Genomic DNA, 25,736 nt, shown 5'->3' on the forward strand with positions numbered 1-25,736 from the left:
TTTTGCTTTATGGTTGAAGATAAATGTTTCAGAACATGTTATTGAATAATCTTTCCCATAAAGATACGAAGTTCTACAATTAACATATACTGATTTCCCACAGATATTTTGCTCCTTCCCTTGTCCTTTATCAGTTAAAAAATATATTTTGGAGTGTGTGAAAACTTGTTAAAATTATAGATACTCTCCCTGAAAACTGTGCACAGACTTTTTTTTTCAGTTTTATGAGATATGCAGAAACCATGAGATCATTCATAAATCTCTAATCAAACCTCCCTTCCCACTTTTTAAGTGTTTCAGCATTCAATTCATTCATGGAAGCCTTAAATTATCTCACCTGAGTATTTTCCTTTATAAGACCATGTATACTCACATTATTGTAAGTACTGATGTGTTCTTATTTTAAAAGGAATCCTCTATTTCCTTTCAAAATTAAGAATCTTAAGGAAATAGTAGACATTTAATTAAACTTCTGTGTAAGGTTGCTTACTGTCTTTTAGATAACCAGAATGAAGGTTAGAGAGGAAATAAGAGTTGCCAAATTTTTACACATCTAATTACTGTCTTAGGTGTGTAGTTCAATACCATGTTTCTCAGATTCCAAATTCCATGTAGTCTTTACTGTGCTAAATTCCCTCCCTCATATGCTACCTAATATATAAAAGACTGGGTAGACGCTAAAATCTAGTGACATTAAAAGGCGTTTATTAAGTATCTTTGAAGATGGTGCTAGGCTAAGTCTTCTTCTGAAAACTTTCTCCATAATCCAGTCTTCACCCTCTAGGTTAAGGAGGAACAGTAGGCTTTAAAATGTAATTTTGGATTCCTTGCTTGAAGCTGATAGACACAGGGTCATAAGGAAATATTGATGAACGTACAAGTTAAATTCCATTAAGAAATGTCTCACTAAAAGGTTATTAAAAATATACTCTATATTTTGGCAGAGTTGTTACAATAGTTTGCATTTGTGTGGTGCTCTTTAACCTGCAAGTATCCTTAGTTACGTTATCTTCTTTTATCTGTTCAAATTGTCCATGAGACAGATTTTTATTAGCTCATTTTTTCAGATGAAGAAATTGTCCCCACTTCTTAGGGTGACTTGCCAAAGGTCATTTTAGTCAGTAAGTGGCAGAGCTGGCACTTACCCATTTAATTTCTGAACTGTTATCTTTGTTAGAAATGCATTTCTGTTTACATAGGTGGTTTAGCTTAAAACAGTTAATACTTACCTTCTCTGTTAAAAAAAAAGAGTTGAGGGTGCGTACTGGGTTGGACATTTGAGCAAAGATAGATGAGTATGCTTTCTTGCTGAGGTGGTGTGAGTGAACCTCTTGGCATATGGAAAACAGTTTAGCCATCTAAGAACTGGAAATAAGGAAGATTTCCAAATAGAAATGTTACAGAAGCCCTAAAATTGTCTCAGTACAAGCCATTGTAAAAGAAAGAAAAAAGAAAACCCAATTTTCACTTCCTTTCTCCCTGCCTTGATGTTTTGAGATATAACTTTAATTTATGTGACAGTGAAGCTGGGGTCCGTTTGGGGAGGAAGGATAGTTGAAAGTAATTGCTCTTTTGCATTTTAGGACAGGATAGCCTTGCTCTCTCTTCTGAAGGTATAGTTGAGAATATTTGTTGAAGACCTAAATGGTGAAGGACTGTAGAAAGTATTCAGTTTATATATTAGAATACTGTTGTAGAAAACTTAGATAGCTTTTCTTGGGCAGAACTCTTTGTTGATTTACTTAGCTTTTATCTATGTAATGTATTTCATAAATTTAAAAATTATATAATATACTCTTATAATTCATCTGTAAGATTATGCTATGTAATTGAATACATGAATAAATTATATGTGCTAGTGACATAACTTTTAGTGACAGTACTTCATTCTGTAGAGCTCTTTATTAGTCTTTGCACTTGAATATATCAAGGGATGCTCACAACAGAGTTAGATTTACATGTGAAAGGCAGCCCATGAGAATACTCTGATTTTAGGGGAAATGGGAGTGGTAGGTAAAACTTGAAGTAGTAATTTTTAAAAATGTGAATAATAAAGTTTATTGTTATCGTAAAACTTTTTTGTCAAAAGGATGTTTTTACATAAAACAATTAGAAATAGCTTAAATAAATTTTAACATTAAGACAATGCTGTGTAGCTATAAAAATGGTGTGGTATGATATTTGATGACATCTTATACACATCTTTGTAGCTGAGCATACAAAGCATTGCCATAGGCATTTGTTAGCAAATAATTCCATTAATAATGCTCTAAAGTAGTATGGGTCAGTTGCTTCCCTTTTGAACAGAGGAAGAAATTGAAACCCTCAGGAAAACTCCCTAAGTTAAGGGTCTTCTCTGAGCCCTACACAGGTCTCCAGATTCAGCTACTGGTATTCTTTCCACTTGTTATAAAAGCAGTGGTATCATTTCTTAAGGTTTGGTTTTAAACTTGGCTTTGTTTCAGCCCCTTTTAAAAATGTTTCAGATGTCAGAGTCAGCTATTAATTGTTAGCTTTTCAGTATTTTATGCTTAGTGATATGATACTTCTGAGATTATGAAAACTATAGTTCCTTGCCTTTGCCTGGGAAATATCTAAGAATAAAGCATGTATACCTGTAAATTAGATGCTTTCTAAAAGTAAGTAAATATAAATTACATTTACAACCATTGGGTAGCATTAAAAATTGTATAGTGGATTCATGTAAAGCATCCCTTTGCTTGCATTTGATGATTTGTTAATTGAGATTTGTAATTGTGTAGTGAATTCATGTGAAGCATCCCTTTGCTTGTATTTGATGGTTTGTTAATTGAGCTTTGTAAAGAACTTTGATAAATGTAGGTTTTTTTGTAGGTTTTTTTCTTCGTAACTTTATTAATTTATCATAAATATTGAACCTGGGTTTTTCTACCATCAAGTACTTGAAGAATTAATTATAATCCCGATTTGAATCACATTTCCATCTCTTATTTAGAAAGATTAAAAAAATATTTCTAATGTCAAAACTAAAGACAACAAAAATGGATTCCCCAGCTATAAAATGAATAGGCAATTCGTGATTTACCACTGGCTGATACGGATAAATAAGGGCTTCCCTGGTGGCTCAGTGGTAAAGAATCTGCCTGCGGTGCAAAGACGCAGGAGGCCCTGGGTTCAATCTCTGGGTCGGGATGATTCCCCTGAAAGATTGCATGGCAGTCTGCTGCAGTATTCTTGCCTGAATAATCCCATGGACAGAGGAGCCTGACAGGCTACAGTTCATAGGGTACGAGTCAGATATGACTGAAGCGACTGAGCGTGCAGCAGGATATGGATAAATAACCACTGTAGCCATGAAACTTAGGCATCAGAGGCACTGTTTAAAAAAAGCGTTGAAATTATGTGGCTTTCATGATCAGAAGAAGGAATGAAAAGCAGAGTTGACTACAGAAACCTGAATCTGGAACAGGTTTCTAGACAGAACTGACATGCCATATGGGCAACTCTACTCAGGAGAAATAGGCACTGCCAGAATGTCTTCATTAATTGTATTACATTGTTTCATTTCACTCGCCCAGTCCTGTCAGACTCTTGCGACCCCATGAATTGCAGGGTGCCAGGCCTCCCTGTCCATCAGCAACTCCCGGAGTTCACCCAAACTCATGTGCATCAAGTCAGTGGTGGCATCCAGCTATCTCATCCTCTGTCATCCCCTTCTCCTGCCCCCCTAATCCCTCCCAGATCAGGGTCTTTTCCAGTGAGTCAGCTCTTTGCATGAGGTGGCCAAAGTATTGGAGTTTCAGCCTCAGCATCAGTCCTTCCAGTGAACACCCCGGACTGGTCTCCTTTAGGATGGACTGGTTGGATCTCCTTGCAGTCCAAGTTACATTGTTTAGGTTCTAAATAATTTTTAGTTTAAGCATTTTTGTTTGAAAAATCTATTGTACCTCTGAGAAGGTTTGACTATGTGTATGTCATTCTGAATTGATCCTGTTGTTTAACACTGCTGAAATCTCTTAAATTGAGGGTGACAATTTTAAAGGGACTTGGATGCCTAGGGAGAGGTCAGTAGAAGACATGAGAGCTATATACTGAAAAGGTAGAAGAATAAATTGTCAGATACATAAACATTTATTTTTTCCACAATTTAAAATTATTGTAATTATTTCAAAATTAAATGACTTCTATTAATTAACCAAATGTCCCTTTTATTAACTTTTACATTGATACCACTCATATTTTTATCCTTTGACCTATTTTTCATTTTTATAGATAAAGTGGAGAACTTTAGTGAAGAACATGAAAAGAATAGTCACCATATTTACAAAAATGCTGAAGACAGTACTAAGAAACACAATGCAGAAACTACAGTGGCTTCTGGATACAAAGCTGATGAAATCAAGGAAAATGATACTTGGAATTCCCAACTTGGGAAAAGGTCAGAATCGCCATCAGAAACATCATCAATCAAGGGATCTGTAAGAACTGGTTTATATGAATGGGATAATGATTTTGAAGACAGCAGATCCGAAGATTGTATTTTAAATCTGGATAGTGATCCTCTTTTGGAGATTAAGGATGAGGATTTTAAAAATCGATTGGAAAATCTAAATGAAGCCATTGAGGAAGACATGATGCAAAGTGTTCTTAGGCCAAGCAACTGTAGGACGTACTGTAGGGCCAATAAAGCAAAATCCGCACAAGGAGCGTCGAATTTTGATAAGCTGATGGACGGCACCAGTCAGGCCTTAGCCAAAGCAAACAGTGAGTCAAGTAAAGATGGCCTGAACCAGGCAAAGAAAGGCAGTGTAAGTTGTGGGACCAGTTTTAGAGGGACGGTTGGACGGACTAGAGATTATACTGTTTTACATCCATCTTGCTTGTCAGTTTGTAATGTTACCATACAGGATACTATGGAACGCAGCATGGATGAGTTCACTGCTTCAACCCCTGCAGATTTGGGAGAAGCTGGCCGGCTAAGAAAAAAAGCAGATATTGCGACATCTAAGACCACTACTAGATTTCGAGCTAGTAATACTAAATCTAAAAAGGATGTTAAACTTGAATTTTTTGGGTTTGAAGATCATGATGAGACAGGAGGTGATGAGGGAGGTTCTGGGAGTTCTAACTACAAAATTAAGTATTTTGGCTTTGATGATCTCAGTGAAAGTGAAGATGATGAAGATGATGACTGTCAGGTGGAAAGAAAGACAAGCAAAAAAAGAACTAAAACAGCTCCATCACCCTCCTTGCAGCCTCCTCCAGAAAGCAATGATAATTCCCAGGACAGTCAGTCTAGTTCTAATAATGCAGGTAAGACTTAAAAAACTAAATGTGTTTTTCAGGCTTAAATAATAGTTACTTAGTTTTCTCCTTGATAGCTTGTAACTTGTTGCTACATTTAATTTCAACAGAAATACCTATTTAGTGCCAAAGGTTACCTTATCTAAAGATACAGCATTTTAAATGGAAATAAAGTCCCACCTTGTAAGGAACCAATTTGTAAATTGAGGAGTCTTTTCATATTTGTATTTTAATTCTGCCATTGGCACTTGAGAATTTTAAAATTGTGTATATTTGTGTGTATCCAGAGATAGCAAACATCTTGATGTTTTAGCTTGGAAAAACTAAACCCAGTGGAGACAGAAGGATAGACTTTGGTCATATAGAATTGTATTGATACTAGATGGTTGAAATGAGGGAAATACCTTGAATTTATAAAGTTGAGATTAAATCTTAATCTTAAGGATCACTCTCGTAAGTTGACTTAATAAAATTGAAAGATGCTAACTAAATGGTTTTGCATTCTTATCAGTGAAATTAATTTGTCCCTTAAGATAGTAGGACTCATAATGACTTGAGGAGTTGATAGTTTCCACGGAAAGATAAAAGAAATAGCTTAGCCTTGCTATGAGTAAGTCATTACTTGACAAGAACATTATGATGTGAATTGACTGTTGAGGAAGAGTATATGAAAGCCTCTGCGATACAGGGGCTTATATTTATTTATATTTAACCAAATACATTTTTCGTATATTGGTTTTCTTGTTAAAGCTTTTGTCCTTTTAGGGTCATAGAACAAGAATCATGGTGAATTAGAGCTATCATAGTGTTTCTATGTATCGTGTCTCTCATAGAGTATGTCATACTTGAGACTACTTACCATTTTGCTTCAGTAGGCCTAAAAATAATTTTGCTAGATTAGAATCATTCTTATTTTCAAAACTAGAATTATACAAGAGTACCCCCTAGCAGCCTGCCTTATTCCCCACTAGAAAAAATAAGACTATTTTCAGAATTCATCCCATGTTGTCTTGAATCCCTTCTGAAGAAATGAAGTCTGCCGCATCTTTGCCAGTCACTTGAGCTACGACTGGGCAGACAGCTTTACAGTTGCTTTCTCAGGAGGGTGATTAGTAACTGAATACTGAAACCTGAACTCCTGTCCTGCTACAACCTACCTAGTTTCTGTGCTAACCTTGATAGCAAGTTATCCTAAATCATTAGACTCCCTTTCAGAAACGTCAAGTTGATAGCAAATAACGTTTACAAACTAGAGACCATTTGATTGATTAGTTGGAATCTAAGTCTTTATACAGTGTTTGAAACAGCAGACAGTTTTAAGAGTTAGAATAGAGAAAAGTCTCCCCTTTTTTTCCCCCTCTTTTTTTTGTTTAGGCTAGGGAAAAAATACAACCATTTGGAAACTAATAGAATTCTTTGGTTGATTTTTGTGAGAACGCCACAGACCACTGAACTACATTGTACTAGGTTATTCTGTATCTTTTGCCAAGGATAGCTGTATCTTTTTTTTTTTTTTTTTTAATGTGGCTTCTGTAGATGTTAAACAGGCATTCCTTGAAGGCCAGCATGATTCAGTGTACTTTAATTGTAGAAAAATGTTACAGGTACATATCTAACCTGTTGGTGTGTGCGTGTGTGTAGTTTAAACTAGACTGCTAGTTTTAATGTTGATAGATAACGAGCAGTTATATGAACGTTGAAGAACAAATTATTCTGGAAAAGAATTGATTTTGCTGATAAAACTGGAGCACATACACTGCAACTAAGTTTCTGATTTTCTTCTAGAGTAGGAGGGTGCAAGCAGGGAGTGAGTATGGGAGAGTGAGAATAATATCATTGGAGTATTTCGTCAGCTTTGTGTTGTTTTTATTTTATCTTTTCCTCCCCACAGTGTGCTTCTTTCTCCCCAAAATATTCATTAGTTGTCTGGTAGATAATTTGAAATAATAGAAAGCTAGCTAGTTTTGATTACCATTTCAGAAAACTTGGATTTTACAGAGGACTTGCCTGGTGTGCCTGAAAGTGTGAAGAAACCTCCAAATAAACAAGGAGATAAATCAAAGGAAAATACCAGAAAGATTTTTAGTGGCCCCAAACGGGTAAGTAAAGCCCTATCAGTGATTTGTATTTTTGTTGTTGGAGGGCTTAACTCTTAATTTTTTAATTTAAAAATAACCAACAAACATCATGGCAATATAATTTTGTCTTTCGAAGGCTATATGGAAGTCATTTTGTAAAAGCATTGTTACCATGTTTTGTAGTGTGGTAAAACATACATAACATGCTCTTTTATTATATGCAAGTATACAATTCAGTGACATTAACCATTAACAAATAGCTTCATTAAATGACAACTCCACCTTGACCTGCCCAACCCCTGGTAAATACTATTTTTCTTGTTTCCCTATTCTAGGTAGCTCATGTAAGTGGAGTCACACAATGTTTGTCTATTTGTGTCTGGCTTATTTCACTAAGCGTTGTTGTCAAGGTGTTCCATCCCTATTGTAGGGATGTATCATATATCAGGATGTTGTTTGTTTTTTATGGCTGCATAATATTACAGTGTATGTATATACCACGTTTTGTTTATTTACTCATCTGTAGAAGGACGCTTGGGTGGTTCTCACTTTTTGGCTGTTTTTGAGTCTCTGCTTTCAATTGATTTGGATATTTAGGAGTGGAATTTTTAGGACATATGGTAGGTGTGTGTCTTTTTTTTTTTTTTTTTTTAAATATTTATTGGGCTGTGCTGGGTCCTTTCTTGCTGTGTGAGCTTCAGTGGTGGCAAGCAGGGGCTGCTACCTAGTTGCAGTGCACACGTTTCTCACTGAAGTGGCTTTCCTTGTGGAGCACGTGCTCTGGAGTGTTGAGGCTTCGGTAGCTGTGCCACATGGGCTCAGCAGTTGTGGCACCTGGACCACAAGTAGTTGTCCTGCAGCATGTGGGATCTTCATGGACCAGGTGTTGAATTTGTGCCTCCTGGCATTGGCAGGCAGATTCTTCACCACTGAGCCACAAGGGACGCCCACGTCTGTTTTACTGCCAGACTTTTCCACCTTGACTGTACCATTTTTATATTCTTAGTAGTGCATAAGGTTTCCAATTCTCCCACATCCTCACCAACATGTTATTGTCTGAGTTTTCCGATAATAGCTATCCTAATGTGTGGGAAATTTTATCTCATTGTGGTTTGATTTATATTTTACTAATTAATGATGTTGAGCATCTTTTCATGTACTTACTGGACGTTTGTACACCTTTTTAGAGAAATGTCTATTTAGTGCCCAATTTTTAATTAAATTGTTTGGTTTTTTGGTTGTTATAGGAGCTCTTTATATATTAACACCTCATATAATTTGCACATAAATGTTCCTATACTGTGAGTTGTCTTGATAGTGTGCTTTAATATCAGTGAAGTCCAATTTATCTTTTTTTTTCTTTTGTTACCCACACTTTTGGTGTTACATTTAAAATCATTGTGAAATAGGATGTCTACCTTTTGACCTGTGTTTTCTTCTAAGTTTTATAGTTTCAACTTTTACATTTAGGTCACTGATTCATTTTGAGTTGATTTTTGTATATAGTGTTAAGGGTAAGTTCATTCTTAGGCATTTTATAAGTCTTTTAAATATGGTCCTGCATAGGTATTGAGAATAATTTGCTTGACTTGACCTTTGTATTTAAAAATTCCTTTACTTAAATAGCTTATATAATGTTATTGTAGTTTTGTTATTGTAGATTGAACTACTTTTAAGCAACTAAAAAATGAGCGTGTCTATATTATCTGGCCTCATTTTATTTTTAATTCTTTTACCTCTGAAGAGCCAGTTAGGAATCTTTTCAGAGTGATTGTGTTATACTTTTGTACCCCCATGTACCCACCTCCCAGCAGGGGAAAAAAAAAGTTCTTAATGCTAATTTCAATGGAGCTAACTTGCTCTGGAGTCAGGGCCTATGGTAGTGTGGTGTAATGACTGTGGTCCTTAATTCTTAGGTGAGAGTTTGATTTCTAAAATTGTGTATGGCATGTTTTGATTTCTAGTGTGAAAGTTACCCCATTTTTTGATCTCAGGATTACTTTACAGTCTTAAAAATTTTACTGAGAATCCCAAAACTATTTTGATTATATGTTACTATTTACCAGTATTTACCAAGTTAAAAATGAAAATGTATATCAAAGATACTTATAATTCACTTAAAATAATAATAATGATCCATTATTAGTGTAGCATTTTAGTGAGAATTATTTTCTTAAAACAAGAAGTGAGATGAGTAGCAGTGTTTTACATTTTTTGCAAATCTTTTTATAAAGTTTGGGTTAATAAAAGACAGCTAGATTCTTCAGGATTGTTGTTGTTCAGTCACTAAGTTGTGTCTGACTTTTTAATGACTCCATGCATGCTAGGATTCCCTGTCGTTCACTATCTCCTGAAGTTTGCTCAACTCACGTCCGTTGAATTGGTGATGCCATTCAACCATCTGTTTTCTTTCACCCCCTTCTCATCCTGCCCTCAGTCTAATGAGTTGGCTGTTTGCATCAGGTGGCTGAAGTATTGGCGCTTCAGCATCCGTACTTCCAGTGAGTATTCAGGGTTGATTTCTGTTAATATTGATTGGTTTGATCTCTTTGCTGTCCAAGGGACTCTTAAGAATCTTCTCCAGCACTGAAATTCGGAAGCATCAATTTTTGCCACTCAGTCTTCTTTATGGTCCAGCTCTTACATCCATACATTGACAGTGCAAAAAACATAGCTTGGATTATTTGGACCTTTATTGGCAAAGTAATATCTCTGCTTTTTAATAGGCTGGCTAGGTTTGTCACAGCTTGTCTTTCAAGGAGCAAGCATCTTTTAATTTCATGGCTACAGCCACCATATGCAATAATTTTGGACCCCAAGAAAATAAAGTCTGTCTCTGTTTCCATTGTTTCCCCATCTATTTGCCATGAAGTGGTGGGACTGGGTGTCATGATCTTCATTTTTTGAATGTTGAGTTTTAAGCCAGCTTTTTCACTTTCTTTCACCTTCATCAAGAGGCTCTTTAGTTCCTCTTCGCTTTCTGTGATTAGAGTTGTGTCATTGTAGGTCTGAAATTGTTGCTGTTTCTCCCAGCAATCTTGATGCCAGTTTGTGGCTCAACAAGCCTGGCATTTTGCATGATGTACTCAGTATTGTAAGTTAAATAAGCACGGTGACAGTATACAGCCTTGACGTACTCCTTTCCCAATTTGGAACCAGTCTGTTGTTCCATGTCCAGTTCTAACTGTTGCTTCTTGACCTGCATACAGGCTTCTCAGGAGGCAGGTAGGGGGTGTGTTATTCCTATCTCTTTTAAGGATTTTCCACAGTTTGTTGTTATTCACACAAAGGCTTTAGCATAGTCAATGAGGCAGAAGTAGATGTTTTTCTGGAATTCCCTTGCTTTTTTCTAAGATCTAACAGATGTTGGCAGTTTGATCTCTGGTTCTTTGGGATTAGCAGATGCAAACTAGTCTATTTAGGATGGATAAACAGCAAGGTTCTACTGCTTAGCCCAGGGAACTATATTCAGTATCCTGTGATAAACCATAATGGAAAAGAATATGAGAAAGAATATATATGTATAACTGAGTCACTTTGTTGTAGCACAGAAAATAACACAGCATTGTAAATCAATTGTACACCAATAAACATCTTTTAAGAGACAGCTAGATTCTCATATCCTCTACATTCAGTACTTTTTATTGTATTGTTTTAATTGAAAAGTATGAAGACATTCTAGCTTAACAGTATTTTAAATAGCTTTTTCAGGTAATCATGGACATTCTGCTTTGATACTACATCAAAATGCAACAAGCAGGAGTTACGTAAAGATTAATTGAAGCTTGGAATCTAAAACCTTGCCAGTGACCTTTTCATACTGTTACATTAAAATCTATTGTTCTGTCCTGCCTTTGAATGAATCTTTTACACATGAGTGTTTTATAACGTCATACACTGGTCTTTTGGAAAATACTGATTACACTGGTTTATCCCAGCTTTCATATGATGACACACTGTATTATACAGTATCAAAAATATCATTGTCAAACTGAAGCTGTCAAGTTCAAAATAGTAGATAAAAGTTCTCCATAATTTTAGTTTTTGCTTAAAAGTTGAAATTTTTTTCATTGGCAGAAAACACTTCAGGGAAAACGACTGGCAGTGACAGGCCTACTTTGTTCATTTTTGAGAAAATGTCTGCCTAACACCCAGGTCTATGTAAGCAGTTTGTCGGTCTTTCAAATAAAGAATGGTGTTCAGAAAAAAAGTAGCTAGTTCAGCTTGAAACTTGAGCAGTAAATAGTGTTTTTTCTTTGATACAACCACACTTTGTATGCAACAGAAGTGTTTTCATACACTGATTTTTCTTACATAGATCATTAGTGCACTTAAGGGTTACAATTTAAATCCGTAATTTTACCTAATTCATCAAGGGCTTTTTTCTTATGTGACAGTGGCATTTTATTTTGATTGTTTATTTTTTTGGGGGGTGTAGTTGCTTTACAATGTATGTTAGTTTGAAACTGGCATTTTATTTTATAACTGGCATTGAAGAATATAACTACTTATATACAGTTCAGAGCCCCTACCTTGATTCATGCTAAGATATCAACAGCTTTACCCAGCATTGCTTTTGCACCATCCCTACAAATATCAACACAATGAAAAGGGCAGGCAACATATTATTTTTCTGAAAATGGATTTTTCTTTGTAGACAGTCTGAAAGTTTCCATGGACCATAGTTTGAAAATTTCTGATTTATAGTATCCTACCTTATTTCCCCCTCCCTCAGCTTTTTATTACAAAAAAGTTAAAATTTACACAAGATATAAAAAAGCAATGTGATGAATACCATATTCCTCTACCTAGATTGACCTCTCCAGTTGTTATAATTACACACAAAGGCACCTTCCCCTTCCCTCTTTTCATGTGTGTATGTGTGTGTGCATGCATGTTCACATGTGTATTACATAACATTTTACCCTGTCTATTTGAAAGTAAGTTGTGGAATTGTAGATCACATGCATTTCTCAAGAAAAAGGACAGTCTTCATACCTAACTGTGGTTATATGATTAGTAATTCTTTGATATAATCTGATGTTCAGTCCATATTCAGTTTTTCTCAACTGTCTCTAAAATGAGACATATATTTTTCCCCCAAAACTGAACTGATTTGCTTGTTATGTCTCTTTAATCTTGAGCAGCCTCTTCATCTTTTTAAAATTCCCCATGACGGTGATTTTTTTTAAGAGCCCAAGATATCTGTGTTGTAGAGTGTTTTCACATTCAGAATTTAACTGGTTGTTTCCTGATGATATAAGTCCTTACCCCACTGTATTAAAATAGTATAGTGTCGTAGGACACTGGAATTAAGTTTGTATGTTTGATTAGGCTGAGGTTAAACGTGTTTTGGCAAGAATACCTCAAAAGTAATATTGTGTATGTTGTATCACATTGGAAGCTGTGTAACACCTGGTTATTCTACTTAATATTGACTACCTACTGAACGGGAAAGATGGCTACCTACACAGCTATCCAGTTGTGATCACTGGATCCTCAAAAATAAAAGTTTATTTTTCCTTTTATAATTTAACTAGTAAGCTTCTGGGTGTTACTTTGGTGCCCTGTGAATATTCTATTCCCTATTAGATTTGGCCAGCACAACCATTTCAGGCTATTTCTTGCATCCTTTCAATATAGCCCCATCATCTTTGAGCACTTTTTTTGCTTTCTGCACAGATGATGACCCAGACTTTACTTTTAGTCATGGAATCATTCATTCATCTAAAGATCAGTTCTTTCTGTGGGGCTTAGTACTTAGAAACCCAGAACTAAGTGCTGTGTGTATTCATTGCTTCTAGACTTGTTCCTTGGATAGAGCTATGAAATATATTGAAAATAAACTGAGTTGATATTGATAGTTTCATTTCAGATTTAACATTTCAGAATTTTGTACTGCGCTTTCTCGGTTTATTCTATAGCACACATTACTTTTGAATTATAATACCCGTATTACTGTGAACAGTAAATACACTGAAAGAAGTTTATGATTTCTTTCTAGTTCCTTTTGTCTTTAAATTATTTCTCTAAGGATGAAGTAATAGTAACGTGTTCAAAAGGTTTTTTTTTTTTAATTAATTTTTACTGGTGTATAGTTGTTTTATAGTGTTGTGTTTCCGCTGTAGTGTTTAAAAGTTTTGAAGTAATTTTTATCTTGTGTATTTTAATGCAGTATTCGAGTTCATTTGTACTTAATTTCATTTCTTTAACTTAGTTTTAAACTTCATATTGGATTCATTTCTTTGCTACTAGCATGAGCTAGAAGGCAGCAGTGTACATGTACTTGACCCGATTATGAAGGAATCTCTCTGGCCTAAAGTAAATCAGGTCATGCAACCAAGTAGGCAGAAGACCTATTTACTGTTGACGGATAATGTCAGAAGAAAATTAAGAAAATCATTATTAGTTTATGAAACCAGAAGAGCTATGAGTTTGAACTCATTTGAAAGATGTAATATAGGTAAAGCCCTGCCTTAAAACAGTAGTGCTGATTTAATCCCCAAAGAGGCTTCAGTAAACTTTTGATTTCATTTTTAACCTCCTATTGAAAGAGTTTGCCCCAAACTCTTTTTAAGTGGAATTGTGTCAGAATTTTTTCACTTAGATATTACTACTGTTTAGGTGGGTCAGTAAGCTTCAAAAATGAGACTTTGATCCTGAGTGTTATAGTACTTTAATGAAAAGTAATAATAATGCTTTAGATCCCATGGAAATTATGTATCCTTATGAAAATATCTAAAGATTTAGAAGCCTACGTCAGCAAGAGAGCAACAAGAAGCTAAGCAGTATAAAATCCTTAGGTCTTAATAAGAAATAGGTCATCCATTTGTCTTCAAGACAGCTAAAGAACTACTTGAATTAGGAGAGAACCATTGAGAAACAGAAAAAACTGAAATTTAACCTATTGAGTTTCAATGAGTATAAAGGAATAGAGCAAATAAATGGGATCAAAGTGTAAAGCATTTATAAATTCAGTGAAAAGAATAGATTTGTTTCATATATAAGAAATTATGATTCATGTTTTTGATGTTAAAAAAGACAAGCTCAGTTCTTCAAGGAGTTTTTATGTAGGTTACCCCCCAGATCTCCAGAGAAAAAGGAAAGGAGGGGGTCACTAGGTAGTGGGTGTAGAAAGTGTTCTCAGCAGTTGCTCCATTTCTCCATTATAAGAGGAATACCCCCTGGTATTCACTGGTAGGACTGATAGGTCAGTGAGAGTATCTGGGTCTTCTCTAATCTGATTAAAGGCATTAATGACCTCCTTTCTGAGTGGTGGAAAGGTGGCCCACGTCTTGGAGTGGCAAATTTTTCTTCTTACTTATCAGGCTTTCTTGGCTGTTTTGGATTGAGTAAATCTTTGTTATGGAGGGTAGCCCTGTACATGGGGAATATTTAGCAACATTTCTGGCCTCTGTCCAACACATGGCTGGTCCCATTCCTCCCCTACCCCCATGCCCCTGTTTACAACCAAAAATGTCTTGGACACTACTAAATGTCCTATGGGGTTCAAATGGGCCCCCTGTCGTGTATGGCTTGAGAATAAGTTGCAGACTTAATGCTGATTACTCCCAAATATTGGGTTCAGTTCAGTCGCTCAGTTTTGTCTGACTCTTTGGGACCCCATGGACTGCAGCATGCCAGGCTTCCCTGTCAATCACCAACACCCGGAGCTTGCTCAAACTCATGTCCATTGAGTTGGTGATGCCATCCAACCATCTCATCCTCTGTAGTCCCCTTTTCCTCCTGCCTTCAATCTTTTCCCAGCATCAGGTATTGAGTTGGCCAGCACAATACCTTAGTTTATAGAAATGAGAGTACTTTACTCCACATTGTAGGCAGATGCTTTACCGTCTGAGCTGCCAGGGAAGCCCCATAGCCATAGTATACCCATCAAAACCATGTAGTTAATAACACTGATACAGTAATTCAGTGTAATAATCCACATAGCCTGTTCAGTTTTCTCAATTGTCTGAATAATGGCCTTTATAACAGAACAAATCCCACCCCTCCCCAATCTCCCATGATCCAGTCCTGCATCACATGTTGTATTTAGTTGTCACAAATCTCCATCCTTTTTCAGTCTGGAATATCTGTGTCTTTCCTAGTCTTCCCATGGCTTTGACATTTTTGAAGTGTTAAGATCAGTTGAATGTCCCTCAATTTGTGCTTATCTGATGTTTTCTTGTGGTTCAGTTCATTTCAGTCGCTCAGCCGTGTCCGACTCTGTGACCCCATGAATCACAGCACGCCAGGCCTCCCTGTCCATCACCAACTCCTGGAGTTCACCCAGACTCATGTGCATCGAGTCGGTGATGCCATGCAGCCATCTCATCCTCTGTTGCCCCCTACTCCTGCCCCCAATCCCTCCCAGCATCAGGGTCCTTTCCAATCAGTCAACTCTTCACATTAGGTGGCCAAAATATTGGAGTTTCAGTCTCAGCATCAGTTCTTCCAATGAACACCCAGGACTGATCTCCTCTATAATGGACTGGTTGGATCTCCTGGCAGTCCAGGGGACTCTTAAGAGTCTTCTTAGGTTATGTGTGATTGGTGGAAATGCCTCAGAAGAGATGCTCTGTTTTTACTGCATCATACCAGGTAGCACACAATGTCAGTCTGTATCATAACTATGTATGTTAACTATCCCCTGAAGTCTGTCTGGTTCTTCAGCTCTTTATCAAGCTTTTACCCACTAGTTTTTTTTTTTTTTAATTTAATTTATTTTTGGTTGTGCTGGGTCGTCCTGTGTGAGCTCTTCTCGAGTTGGGGTGAGCAGGGCTGCTTGTCATTGCAGTGCCTAGGCTTCCCAGTGCGGTGGTTGCTCTTATGCTGAGCGTGGACTCCAGGCCGCCTGGGCTTCAGAAGCGGCAGCATGTGAGCTCAGAGCACAGGCTCAGTGGCTGTGGCTCGTGGGCTTAGTTGCTCTGCAGCATGTGGTATCTTCCTGGGTCAAGGATCAAACAAGTGTCTCTTGAATTGGTGGGTGGATTCTTTACCACTGAGCCACCAGAGAAACCCTACCTACTAGCTTTAGCATTGAGTTTTTCATGAATCAATCTACTCTGATTGTTGTTGAGGTTTTTTTTGTTTGTTTTAATTGTATTGTTCCTTCCATAGTTGTTATTAGTTGGCCTTCTACTGTAAGGTAGATTTTTTCCCCCCCTCTCGTTCATGTATAATAAAGAATATATGTATTTATATATTCTTATATATATATTATGTATTCATTATTACACAGTCATTTATATATTAATTTCTTTATGTCAATATGAACGTGGATTTCTGTTTTATTCAGTCATTTGTTACTGCTATTTATTTAAATAGTAGTACTATCATTATTTCAGTACTCAGGTTTTCTTAGATTTGGCCTGTGGGTGTTTTTTCAAACTGGCTTTTAACATGATCCACCATTTTGCATTTCCTTACTAATGACACACTAAGATGTTCAGGGCTTGTGATACACATTCCCAGACCTGGAATTAGCTATTTCTCCAGAGACCCCTGTTTTCTTAGTTTAGAATGATCTTTAAAAATAAAATCTGGTCCCAAGGTATGGACATTTCTTCTGGGGTGTCTTTGCTTCTAGGCCTACTTTGAGTCAGTAGAGCAAGGAAACACGTGAATATATGCATTTTCTTCCTCTCTCTCACCCCTAGCACCCACCACACAGACACATAATTTCCTATCTGTGTATTTTTAGAAACATCAGTTCACACTGCTGCTGCTGCTGCTAAGTCACTTCAGTCATGTCCAACTCTGTGTGACCCCATAGACGGCAGCCCACCAGGCTCCCCCGTCCCTGGGATTCTCCACGCAAGAACACTGGAGTGGGTTGCCATTTCCTTCTCCAACACATGAAAGTGAAGTTGCTCAGTTGTGCCCAACTCTTAGCGACCCCATGGACTGCAGCCTACCAGGCTCCTCCGTCCATGGGATTTTCCAGGCAAGAATACTGGAGTGGGGTGCCGTTGCCTTCTCCGTCAGTTCACACTAGATCCTCCAATTCTAATTCAACACCATGTTTTATTCTAGCCTTCCCGCTTTCCACATATTACTCCTCTTTTCCAGTATTGAGGAATCTGGTTCCCAGTATCCCTAATAACCTTTTGTATATAGCCAGTTTCCTGACCACACAGGCCAACTCCTCAACTTTAGTGCCACTAGCTGAGGTCCCACTTTCCTCTACCTATCTTCCCATGTTAGAAAACTTTAACTTTCTGTAAGCTTGCTGGCAGTGAGAATTTTCCCCAACTTCACCAGGAATGTAAAGAAGGGTTGTTTATAACAGAATTGAGGGCTGGCTGGAAAAATGTGTCAGAAAGATGAGAAAGGTTAAGAAAATTTCTGGTAAGAACATACTTAAAATGATTATTCAAAAAAGTTGTCACTTGGAAGGCAGAAAAAGTAAAGACATGGTTTGAGGGATTAGGTTGAAATAAACCTGGTTTTAAGTACCTGTTCTTTCTGTGTATGGTTTTATTTGATCATTTGGTAATTTAAATTTTTGTTTTTTCAGTGCTATCCTATTCTGATCACTGGCTGTAACCAGTTTCCCTGAATTCAGTTCCCCTGAATTCCATTATTTGTTATTGCCATATATGTGCTGAGAAACTTAGATCATTTCTTTTGCCTGATCTGCTCTTTGTTGGATTTTGATACCTTTCCATTCAGCTGTTGCCAGTTTGCTCTCTTCCTAAGGGATTATCCATATAATCATCCCAACTAACCTTCCGTGCTTTTATTTTACCTTGGGCTTTGGCTGTCTTATTTTGCCAGTTAAGATTATTGCTGGGTCATTGATGAAACTAAACATAATGCCAGTCTAGTTTCAGTTCTCAAATATTTATACCGTCACTTTCATCATTTCCCTGTGGTTTTATGCTGGGCCCATCTGGTAGTGTCTTTTGTTTGACTCTCAAAGGAACATTTTGGACTTTATTTTTTTTTCTTCCCTTCTGTTTTTCAATATGACATAGGATAGTAGGTTTTTTGGTAAGTAAATTAAAACTTGATTATCAGCTTGGTAATAAACTTAGCTGTGTTTGAAAGTTAAAATTGTGTAAAGCTGCAGTTTTAAAATATAGTTTTTATAATTTTGTAAACTTTTTTTTCTTTTGTTTTATAAAATGAGTTTATATAGGTTGTCAATCAGTTTAAAATTAGAATCTTAAAGTTGAAGTGATTTTTAAAGGACACCTCTTACTCAAGAACAGATGTTCATTTATAGTATCCTTCTCTAACAGAATCTGATGAAGCAGCTTATTTTTCTTCACATTGTTGGTTACCTTTGTTCTGTGTCTGGGGATTCATTGACCATCCCAGGATTCAATTATCAAAACAGTGTGAGATTTACTATATTCGGGCTTCCCTGGTGGCTCAGAGGTTAAAGCGTCTGCCTCCAATGCCAGAGACCGAGGTTTGATCCCTGGGTCAGGAAAATCCCCTGGAGAAGGAAATGGTAACCCACTCCAGTACTCTTGCCTGGAGAATCCCATGGACGGAGAAGCCTGGTAGGCTACAGTCCACGGGGTCGCAAAGAATCGGACACGGCTGAGCGACTTCACTTCATGGACTAGAAACCTGAGACATAGACAAATGTGAAGCCTGAAAAAGAGACACTAGCCGTTGGTCTGCTGATGAGAGGGTTGTTGGCCAGAGCATAAGAATAAAAAAGCCCCAGGTCGGTGAGTCAAAGAGCTGTTGAAGCTGAGTGTGTTCTGGTTGAACCTGGGTGTGGAAGAGGGTCAGCTTTAGTTTGCTTTTCTTTGTCATTGTTTTAATTCAGCACATAACTACATGCATTTCACAGTGCTAGGTATTGGGGGTATGGAAAGGAGAAAGGTAAATGTCTTAGTGAGGTATTAATAGAATGTTTTTCCCCTTGGAAACTTTTGAGTAGTCCTAGTATTTCATATTTATTCCAAAGCAAGCATCTCTCTCTTCCTTTTATATAGGTAGTATTTAACTTAAACATTAAACCAGGTACTTAAATCATTGATCTACATTCTATAAAGATGTAGGAAAATGTAAGTTATTTTCTCTATGTGATCTAATTCTGGTGTTTTTTTTCCCTTTAATATTTTATTCTGGGAGGATTTTAATAAGGCATAAAAGTACCATTAATCTTTTTGTTTTCTTTAGTTCAAGTTCCTTTAAAATTGGAAAATTCAAAATATTTCACTATGGCTTATTTCCCAGAAAATGAAGTTCAAATTGAGAAAATATAGCCATGAGTTAATCAAAAGCATGGGATTTCTGACATACATTTGACACTTAAACATACAGAGAGAGAGAGAATGTGTGTTTTAGGGTGTTTATAGTTTGGAATTTGGTTTTCCAATTTGTAATACATTTTATTTAGAGTTCATTGGGCTTCTGACATCTAGAAGACTTTGCTGAACTTATTGATATTCCTATGACTTCATACTAATGATGACCATAAGTTACCATCAGATGTATAATATTGGGAGTGTTTTGAGGATGGTGACCATATATTTTTTTTTCCCTAGCATTAAGTTCCTAGTGTCTGAGCTACAGGAAGTGTTCATATATGTTTATTTCTAAGATTTTGGAAGTATCTTTCTGCAAAGAATGTGTATAGTGAAGTGAAGTGAAAGTTGCTTAGTCGTGCCTGACTCTTTGTGACCCCATGTACTATACAGTCCAAATTCTCCAGGCCGGAACACTGGAGTGGGTAGCCTATCCCTTCTTCAGGGGATCTTCCCAACCCAGGGATCGAACCCAGGTCTCCTGCGTTGCATGCGGTTTCTTTACCAGCTGAGCCACCAGGGAAGCCCAAGAATACTGGAGTGGGTAGCCTATCCCTTCTCCAGGGGATCTTCCCGACCCAGGAATCGAACTGGGGTCTCCTGAATTGCAGACGGATTCTTTACCAACTGAGCTATTGGGGAAGCCAAAGAATGTGTATAGTACTAAATATTTGCTCTTTTATATTTGACAATTGTTCAACATCAGATTTGGGGAAATTTTAGCCAATATTCTTCTAATAGTTTTTGGTGCTTTCCCCTGCTCTGGGGACTGGTCTTACTTTGAAATCAGCAGAGATAGCCTGTAGTCTAACAGAATCAGGCTTACTGACTTATTACGGTAAAGGATACTGCACAGCGGAGACACTCACGGGGGATCTTACCAAAGAAAGTTTTTATAGGATTTTGGGGGAACTGGGGAGTTAAGGTGAAATTTAAATGAAATAGTATTTGAGCAGTTCAGGGCAAAGTGGTGCTATCTGTGAAGGGAGTTAATTTTTCCCTTCTCATTTATTTGTTGGGCTTGGTGAAACTTTTCCCAGCGTGTGCTGCCTTCTGTCCATCTTTTTAAAATTCTTCAGTCTTGGTTTCATTTGGTTAGATAGTTTAGTTTTCTGTTGACCATTTTCAGGTTCTTCAACAGTGTCTGTGTGTGTTAGTCGCTAAGTTGTGTCCGACTCTTTGTGAATCCGTGGACTGTAGCCCACCAGGCTCCTCTGTCCATGGAATTCTCTAGGCAAGAATACTGGAGTGGGTTGCCATGCCCTTCTCCAGGGGATGCTCCCAACCCAGGGATTGAACCCAGGTCTCCCTCATTACAGGCAGATTCTTTACCGTTTGAGCTACCTGCTGCCTAGTCAGCTATTAATCCCAATTATTAGTAATTTTCTTTGCTGAAAGTTTAGTTTGGGTCTATTTTATATCTTCCTTTTCTACTTAACATAATTGTTTCCCTTACCTTTTTACCTATGTGGATATGGTTAGTTATTTTCAGTATCTTTTGTCACCTCATTCTGTCATCTGTGTTGTTTTTAGATCTGTTTTTATAGTGTACAGAGGTGAATTTGGTAGAACCAGGTTGAAAAATAACCAGGAGGAAATTGTGGTAAGAAAAGGTATAGATGTGTTAGTCACTCAGTTGTGTCCGACTCTTGGTGACCCCGTGGACTGCACCCTCCAGGCTCCTCTGTCCATGGGGTGTTCCAGGCAAGAATACTGGAATGTGGGTAGCCATTCCCTTCTCCAGGGATCTTCCCAACCCAGGGATCAAACCAAGTCTCCTGCATTGCAGGCAGATTCTTTACTGTCTGAGCCACCAGGGAAGCCCTAAGATGAGATAAGTTGAAGCCAGAATTCAAGCCCTTTGGACTTTATGGATTTCCTGGGGACCTACCACAAATAGCACTGTGAGCTTCTTAGACGCCAGGGCAAAGAAGATTGTCAGTGGCCCATTGGCTTTTTAGGGAAAAATCATTAAAAATAGAAGACTCTTACTAGCTTTGGGCAAGGTATAGGTTATGTTCTCATCTTTTTCTGTGCTTCAACTGAGAAGTATTGCTGTTGAACTTTCATTTGTTATGATGGACTGTTTAACATTTTATTTAAGAACATAAATAAAGGATAACTTTATTCCTTCGCATTTTGTAGCAGTTGCCTATATTAAAGTTGAATTATTCTTTTTATTACTCTTTGATTTCTTTCTTTTACTCTTATCTGAATTTGATTTGTTTCATGGACATTAAAATATTAACCGATAGAATGATGATTTATATCTTTTCTATTTTACAAGTTTTCTGAGGGAATTTTTAAAAAAAATTTAATATTTTTATTTGGAAATAGTTTTTAAAATAGTTTATATTTGGAAATTATTTTAAAATTACAGAAGAGTCACAAAAATAATACAGTACAATGAACATTCCTTACCCTGATTGTCTTAATATTTGCTTCTTCATTTGTTCTGAATATTTAAGGGTGAGTTTGTGTATGTGCATATGTATCATTAGCCCTTTGCTCCTAAATGCAGTGTGTATTTTCTAGTTAATGTTCACATCATCTCTGGTCAGTTTACATTGTCCCAGTCTTTTTGCCTGATCTGCTGCGCCAGTTTTGCCAGTGAGTATTTTGTTTAGCTGTGTCTTTAGTCTCTTTTAACTAGGAACATTTCTATAGTCTGTTTTTTACGACACTGACATTCCCCCGATCCTCCCTTTAAAAAATAGCTTCTCATTTTGGTCTAATCTGAAGTTTGCTCATGATTAGATTCAGGTTATTCATTCTAGGCTGAAATACTGTGTAAGTGATGATGTATTCTGTTCAGTGTGCCACCTCTGGATGGATGTTAATTATAATCACCCAGTTAAAGGCGTAGGCCCTTATATAATTGCTGTATAATTATTTTCTTCCTCTTGTAACTAAAATGCAGTCTTTGAAGAGACTGTTCAACTACTTTGTTCTTCATACTCTTTGATTTAATATGCATGCTGATATTTCTGATACTTTCTGATTCAGTGTTTAACTGTGCTGCTTGCAAAATAATCATTTAGTCAGTTCTCAGCACTGCTGTAAGCATCAACCCACCCTTTTCCCCATTTGTTTTATTTACTTATTCATTTGGTTCTTTTATTTCTGTCATTTTGGACTCATGAATCACTACCTTTTTTAAAAAAAATGGCTCATAATTCATTATTTGTTTTATAAGTACATTTGTCCTGATGTGGCGAGTGTGGCTCTTCTGTCACTGTGACATACCCCATCATTCTGTGGGCTCTTTCTTACTTTCTGGCATAACACAGTGTTTGAGATTCATCTCATATGTGCTCTGCTCCAGCCCTGGAATCAGGCCCATTCTCTGAGGAGTTGTGTTCCCTTTAGTGAGGAGCAGAGACCAAGATTGGGACAGTAGACATGGTCTTCACTTCTTGGCCCTTTTTGGAGATGGAGGTAGGAAATATGCAGCTAAACACATACGGACTCCAGCATAAGTATGCACATGCATAGAGATATCCTGCACATATCTGTTCTAGAAATCATGAGTTCACACTGACTTCAATATTAGCCCATCCCTACAGGGTTCTCTCTCTGGCCTTCTGTCTTTACTCCCAACAGTATCAACACTTTTTACTCAAACCTGTAATAGGTCTAAAATAGTTACAGAGTTGCTTTGGCCATTCCACTGCAATAAATAACTCTACTAATGTGTTTAGGATTTATTTGTAATCCTGCACTTGTCCTACCCTACATTCCCTGTCTTGAGGTGTAAAGATAAATACTGTGCTCATAAGTTACTGAGATTAGCTCTGTCTGCCCGTCTCTTGGGCTCTCTGTCTTCCCTTCATTGTATTTGCTGTTCATTGAATGGTGAGTAGGTTTGTTTGTTCTGGTTTGCTTTCACTTTGAGGTTTTTTTCTCCCTTTTATTTGTATTTATTTATTTGACTGACTATGCACAACATTAACATGCCTCCAAAAGTCAGTACTTTACAGAAAGGTAAATTCAGTGAAGGGTCACTTTGTTGAGCAGTGTTCTATCCCATCACCCACCCCTGGTCAGGAACTGTTAATTGTTCTCTGCTTTATCCTGTCTCTATTTCTTTGTATAAAAACAAGCATAAATTGTCTTATTTCTCCCCTTTCTTATATAGTAAAAGGTAGCATCTATATGTGTACTTTTGCACTTAGCTTTCTTTTAAAATTTTTGTTCAGTAGTAATTCTTAGAAATCGCACCATGTAAGTTCATAGAGCTCGTCCTCAGAGTATATATATTAACAGGTTTTTTAAAAGAATAGTCGACTTTAGATTGTGTTTTTTCCTTGCTCTGTTCTTGCAGATGTTTATATCCTTCAGATTGTTTTCTTTTTAAGATTATATGTGTGTAGGATACATATACACAAGTCTGGTGTTGGCAAAATTTTATGTATTTATCAGATTCCTATCATTATTTATTCCTAACTAATTTCAGTAGCATTTGACTCAGCTAATGTAAAAGAAATCTCAAATTAGTTTTCAGTAGCTAGCTTATTTTTCTTTGGCTTCTCGGTCCTTGGCTGTTTATCTCTGGACTGTTTTCAAATTGCTATATTGTCAGGGACCCATCTTCCTCTGTTGTGGTATTCTACCATCTCTAGAGAGTACTGAAGAATACGAATAGTGAAGATGGGAAGGGGAGGCAGTCAGCATCCCTAGAAGGCCAGGATCCAGAAGGTGTCCTGCACTCCTGTTCATGTGTCATTGACCAGAACCTGGTCATAATGCCACACATGCAGCAAGGGATGTTGGAAAATCAGGGCAAGCATGTGTCCAGCTAAATGAAGGGGAGATTGAATATTCTCTATCTAGCTGTATTTCAGGATATTTTCAGCTTCTCTTTTTGTGTTTCTAAATTGGATAAGTCATCTCCCTAATACAACTGGTTCATTCTATATTTAGTGATAGTTTTACTTGTAAAGCTGATGCTTATTTCAGCTGATTTTTCTTTTTTTTAAATCCTGGCTCATCCTAGTATCTTTTTATTTTAATAATTGTTGAGCTGTAGGCTTAATAGTAGTAGTTTTCAGAGTGTCTAGTATTTTATTTTATGCTTTGTTATTTGGACTTTTTAGAGCTTATGCTCAGGTTATGCTGTTTCAGGGTGATATTCTGATGTGCAAGTACCTGTTTTTATAAAGTTTTACTAAAATTTTTAGAGCTTATGCTCAAATTATGATATTTTAAGATGATATTTTGATGTGGCAATATCTGTTATAAAATTTTACAAAATTGTTACAGATACTTTTGAAGTTAAAACAACTGAGTAGCAGATAAATTGTTCTTGTGGATAGGAGTTGACAATTTATTCATAAAAATAACTGTCTCTTGAAAGGTTTATCTGTAGGGTTAATTGAATCAGGAAAAATTTTCAGCTCTACTCATCCCATGTACGTGTGGATTATACCTTGGCTTAGTGCACTATCTTAACACTTCTGAATGTCTAGTTCTTAGCAGTAGAGACATTCTTGGTTTTAGTTTAGGGATGGGTGCAGTTTTTCCTCAAATTATGCCCAGAATATGTAAACAAATTAGGAAATTTTACTTTAAGGCTGTTTTGATCATAGTTTAAGACAATCTGAGATTATATCATTATGCTTAAAAGAAAGTTCTAAAGAGCCAAAAGGTACCTTAATCTTTGTGAAACTTTCTTCCTCAAATACTCTCTGCCTCTACTGCCCATCTTAAACAAAGAGAAACCTGAAGAATTAATAAAAAGTCAAATCCAGATGCATGTTCTCCCTTTGGATTGTCACTAAAGTGCGACGCATGCACCGTTGTGCTCTGCGGCACTTTGCTTTTTCAGAAACCATTCAGTCGTAGCGCGTGCTGATAGAATTACTTGTGAGAGTGCAGTTGTGTTATATCCTTGTGTGGGTAAGGCTGGATGAATTCAAATCAGCTTACTGTACTTGTCCTCATTTAGTACACAATACTCTTTAAAACTCAGAAATAAATTTGGTACTGCTAAAAAGTTCACATGGCTTAAAAGCAGTTATTTCAGTTTTTTCCCCCTTTGAGAGCCAGCTCAATAAAGAATACCATAATATTGTTATTTCTTCTTAGCTTTTCATGAAAGAAC

General features: G+C 36.8%; 1 protein-coding gene across 1 annotated transcript in view; it reads left to right on the forward strand.

Annotated features, from left to right (window-relative positions):
- WAPL (WAPL cohesin release factor) overlaps nucleotides 1–25,736 on the forward strand; it is a 75,476-nt gene that overhangs the window by 22,726 nt on the left and 27,014 nt on the right. Inside the window, exons 3-4 of the mRNA XM_052639576.1 lie at nucleotides 4,252–5,292; nucleotides 7,264–7,382. Coding sequence (XP_052495536.1) covers nucleotides 4,252–5,292; nucleotides 7,264–7,382 — 1,160 coding nt within the window. The remainder of the gene's footprint in view (nucleotides 1–4,251; nucleotides 5,293–7,263; nucleotides 7,383–25,736) is intronic.

The sequence above is a fragment of the Budorcas taxicolor genome, chromosome 5 (assembly GCF_023091745.1).
Source record: "Budorcas taxicolor isolate Tak-1 chromosome 5, Takin1.1, whole genome shotgun sequence".
Taxonomy (NCBI): Eukaryota; Metazoa; Chordata; class Mammalia; order Artiodactyla; family Bovidae; genus Budorcas; species Budorcas taxicolor.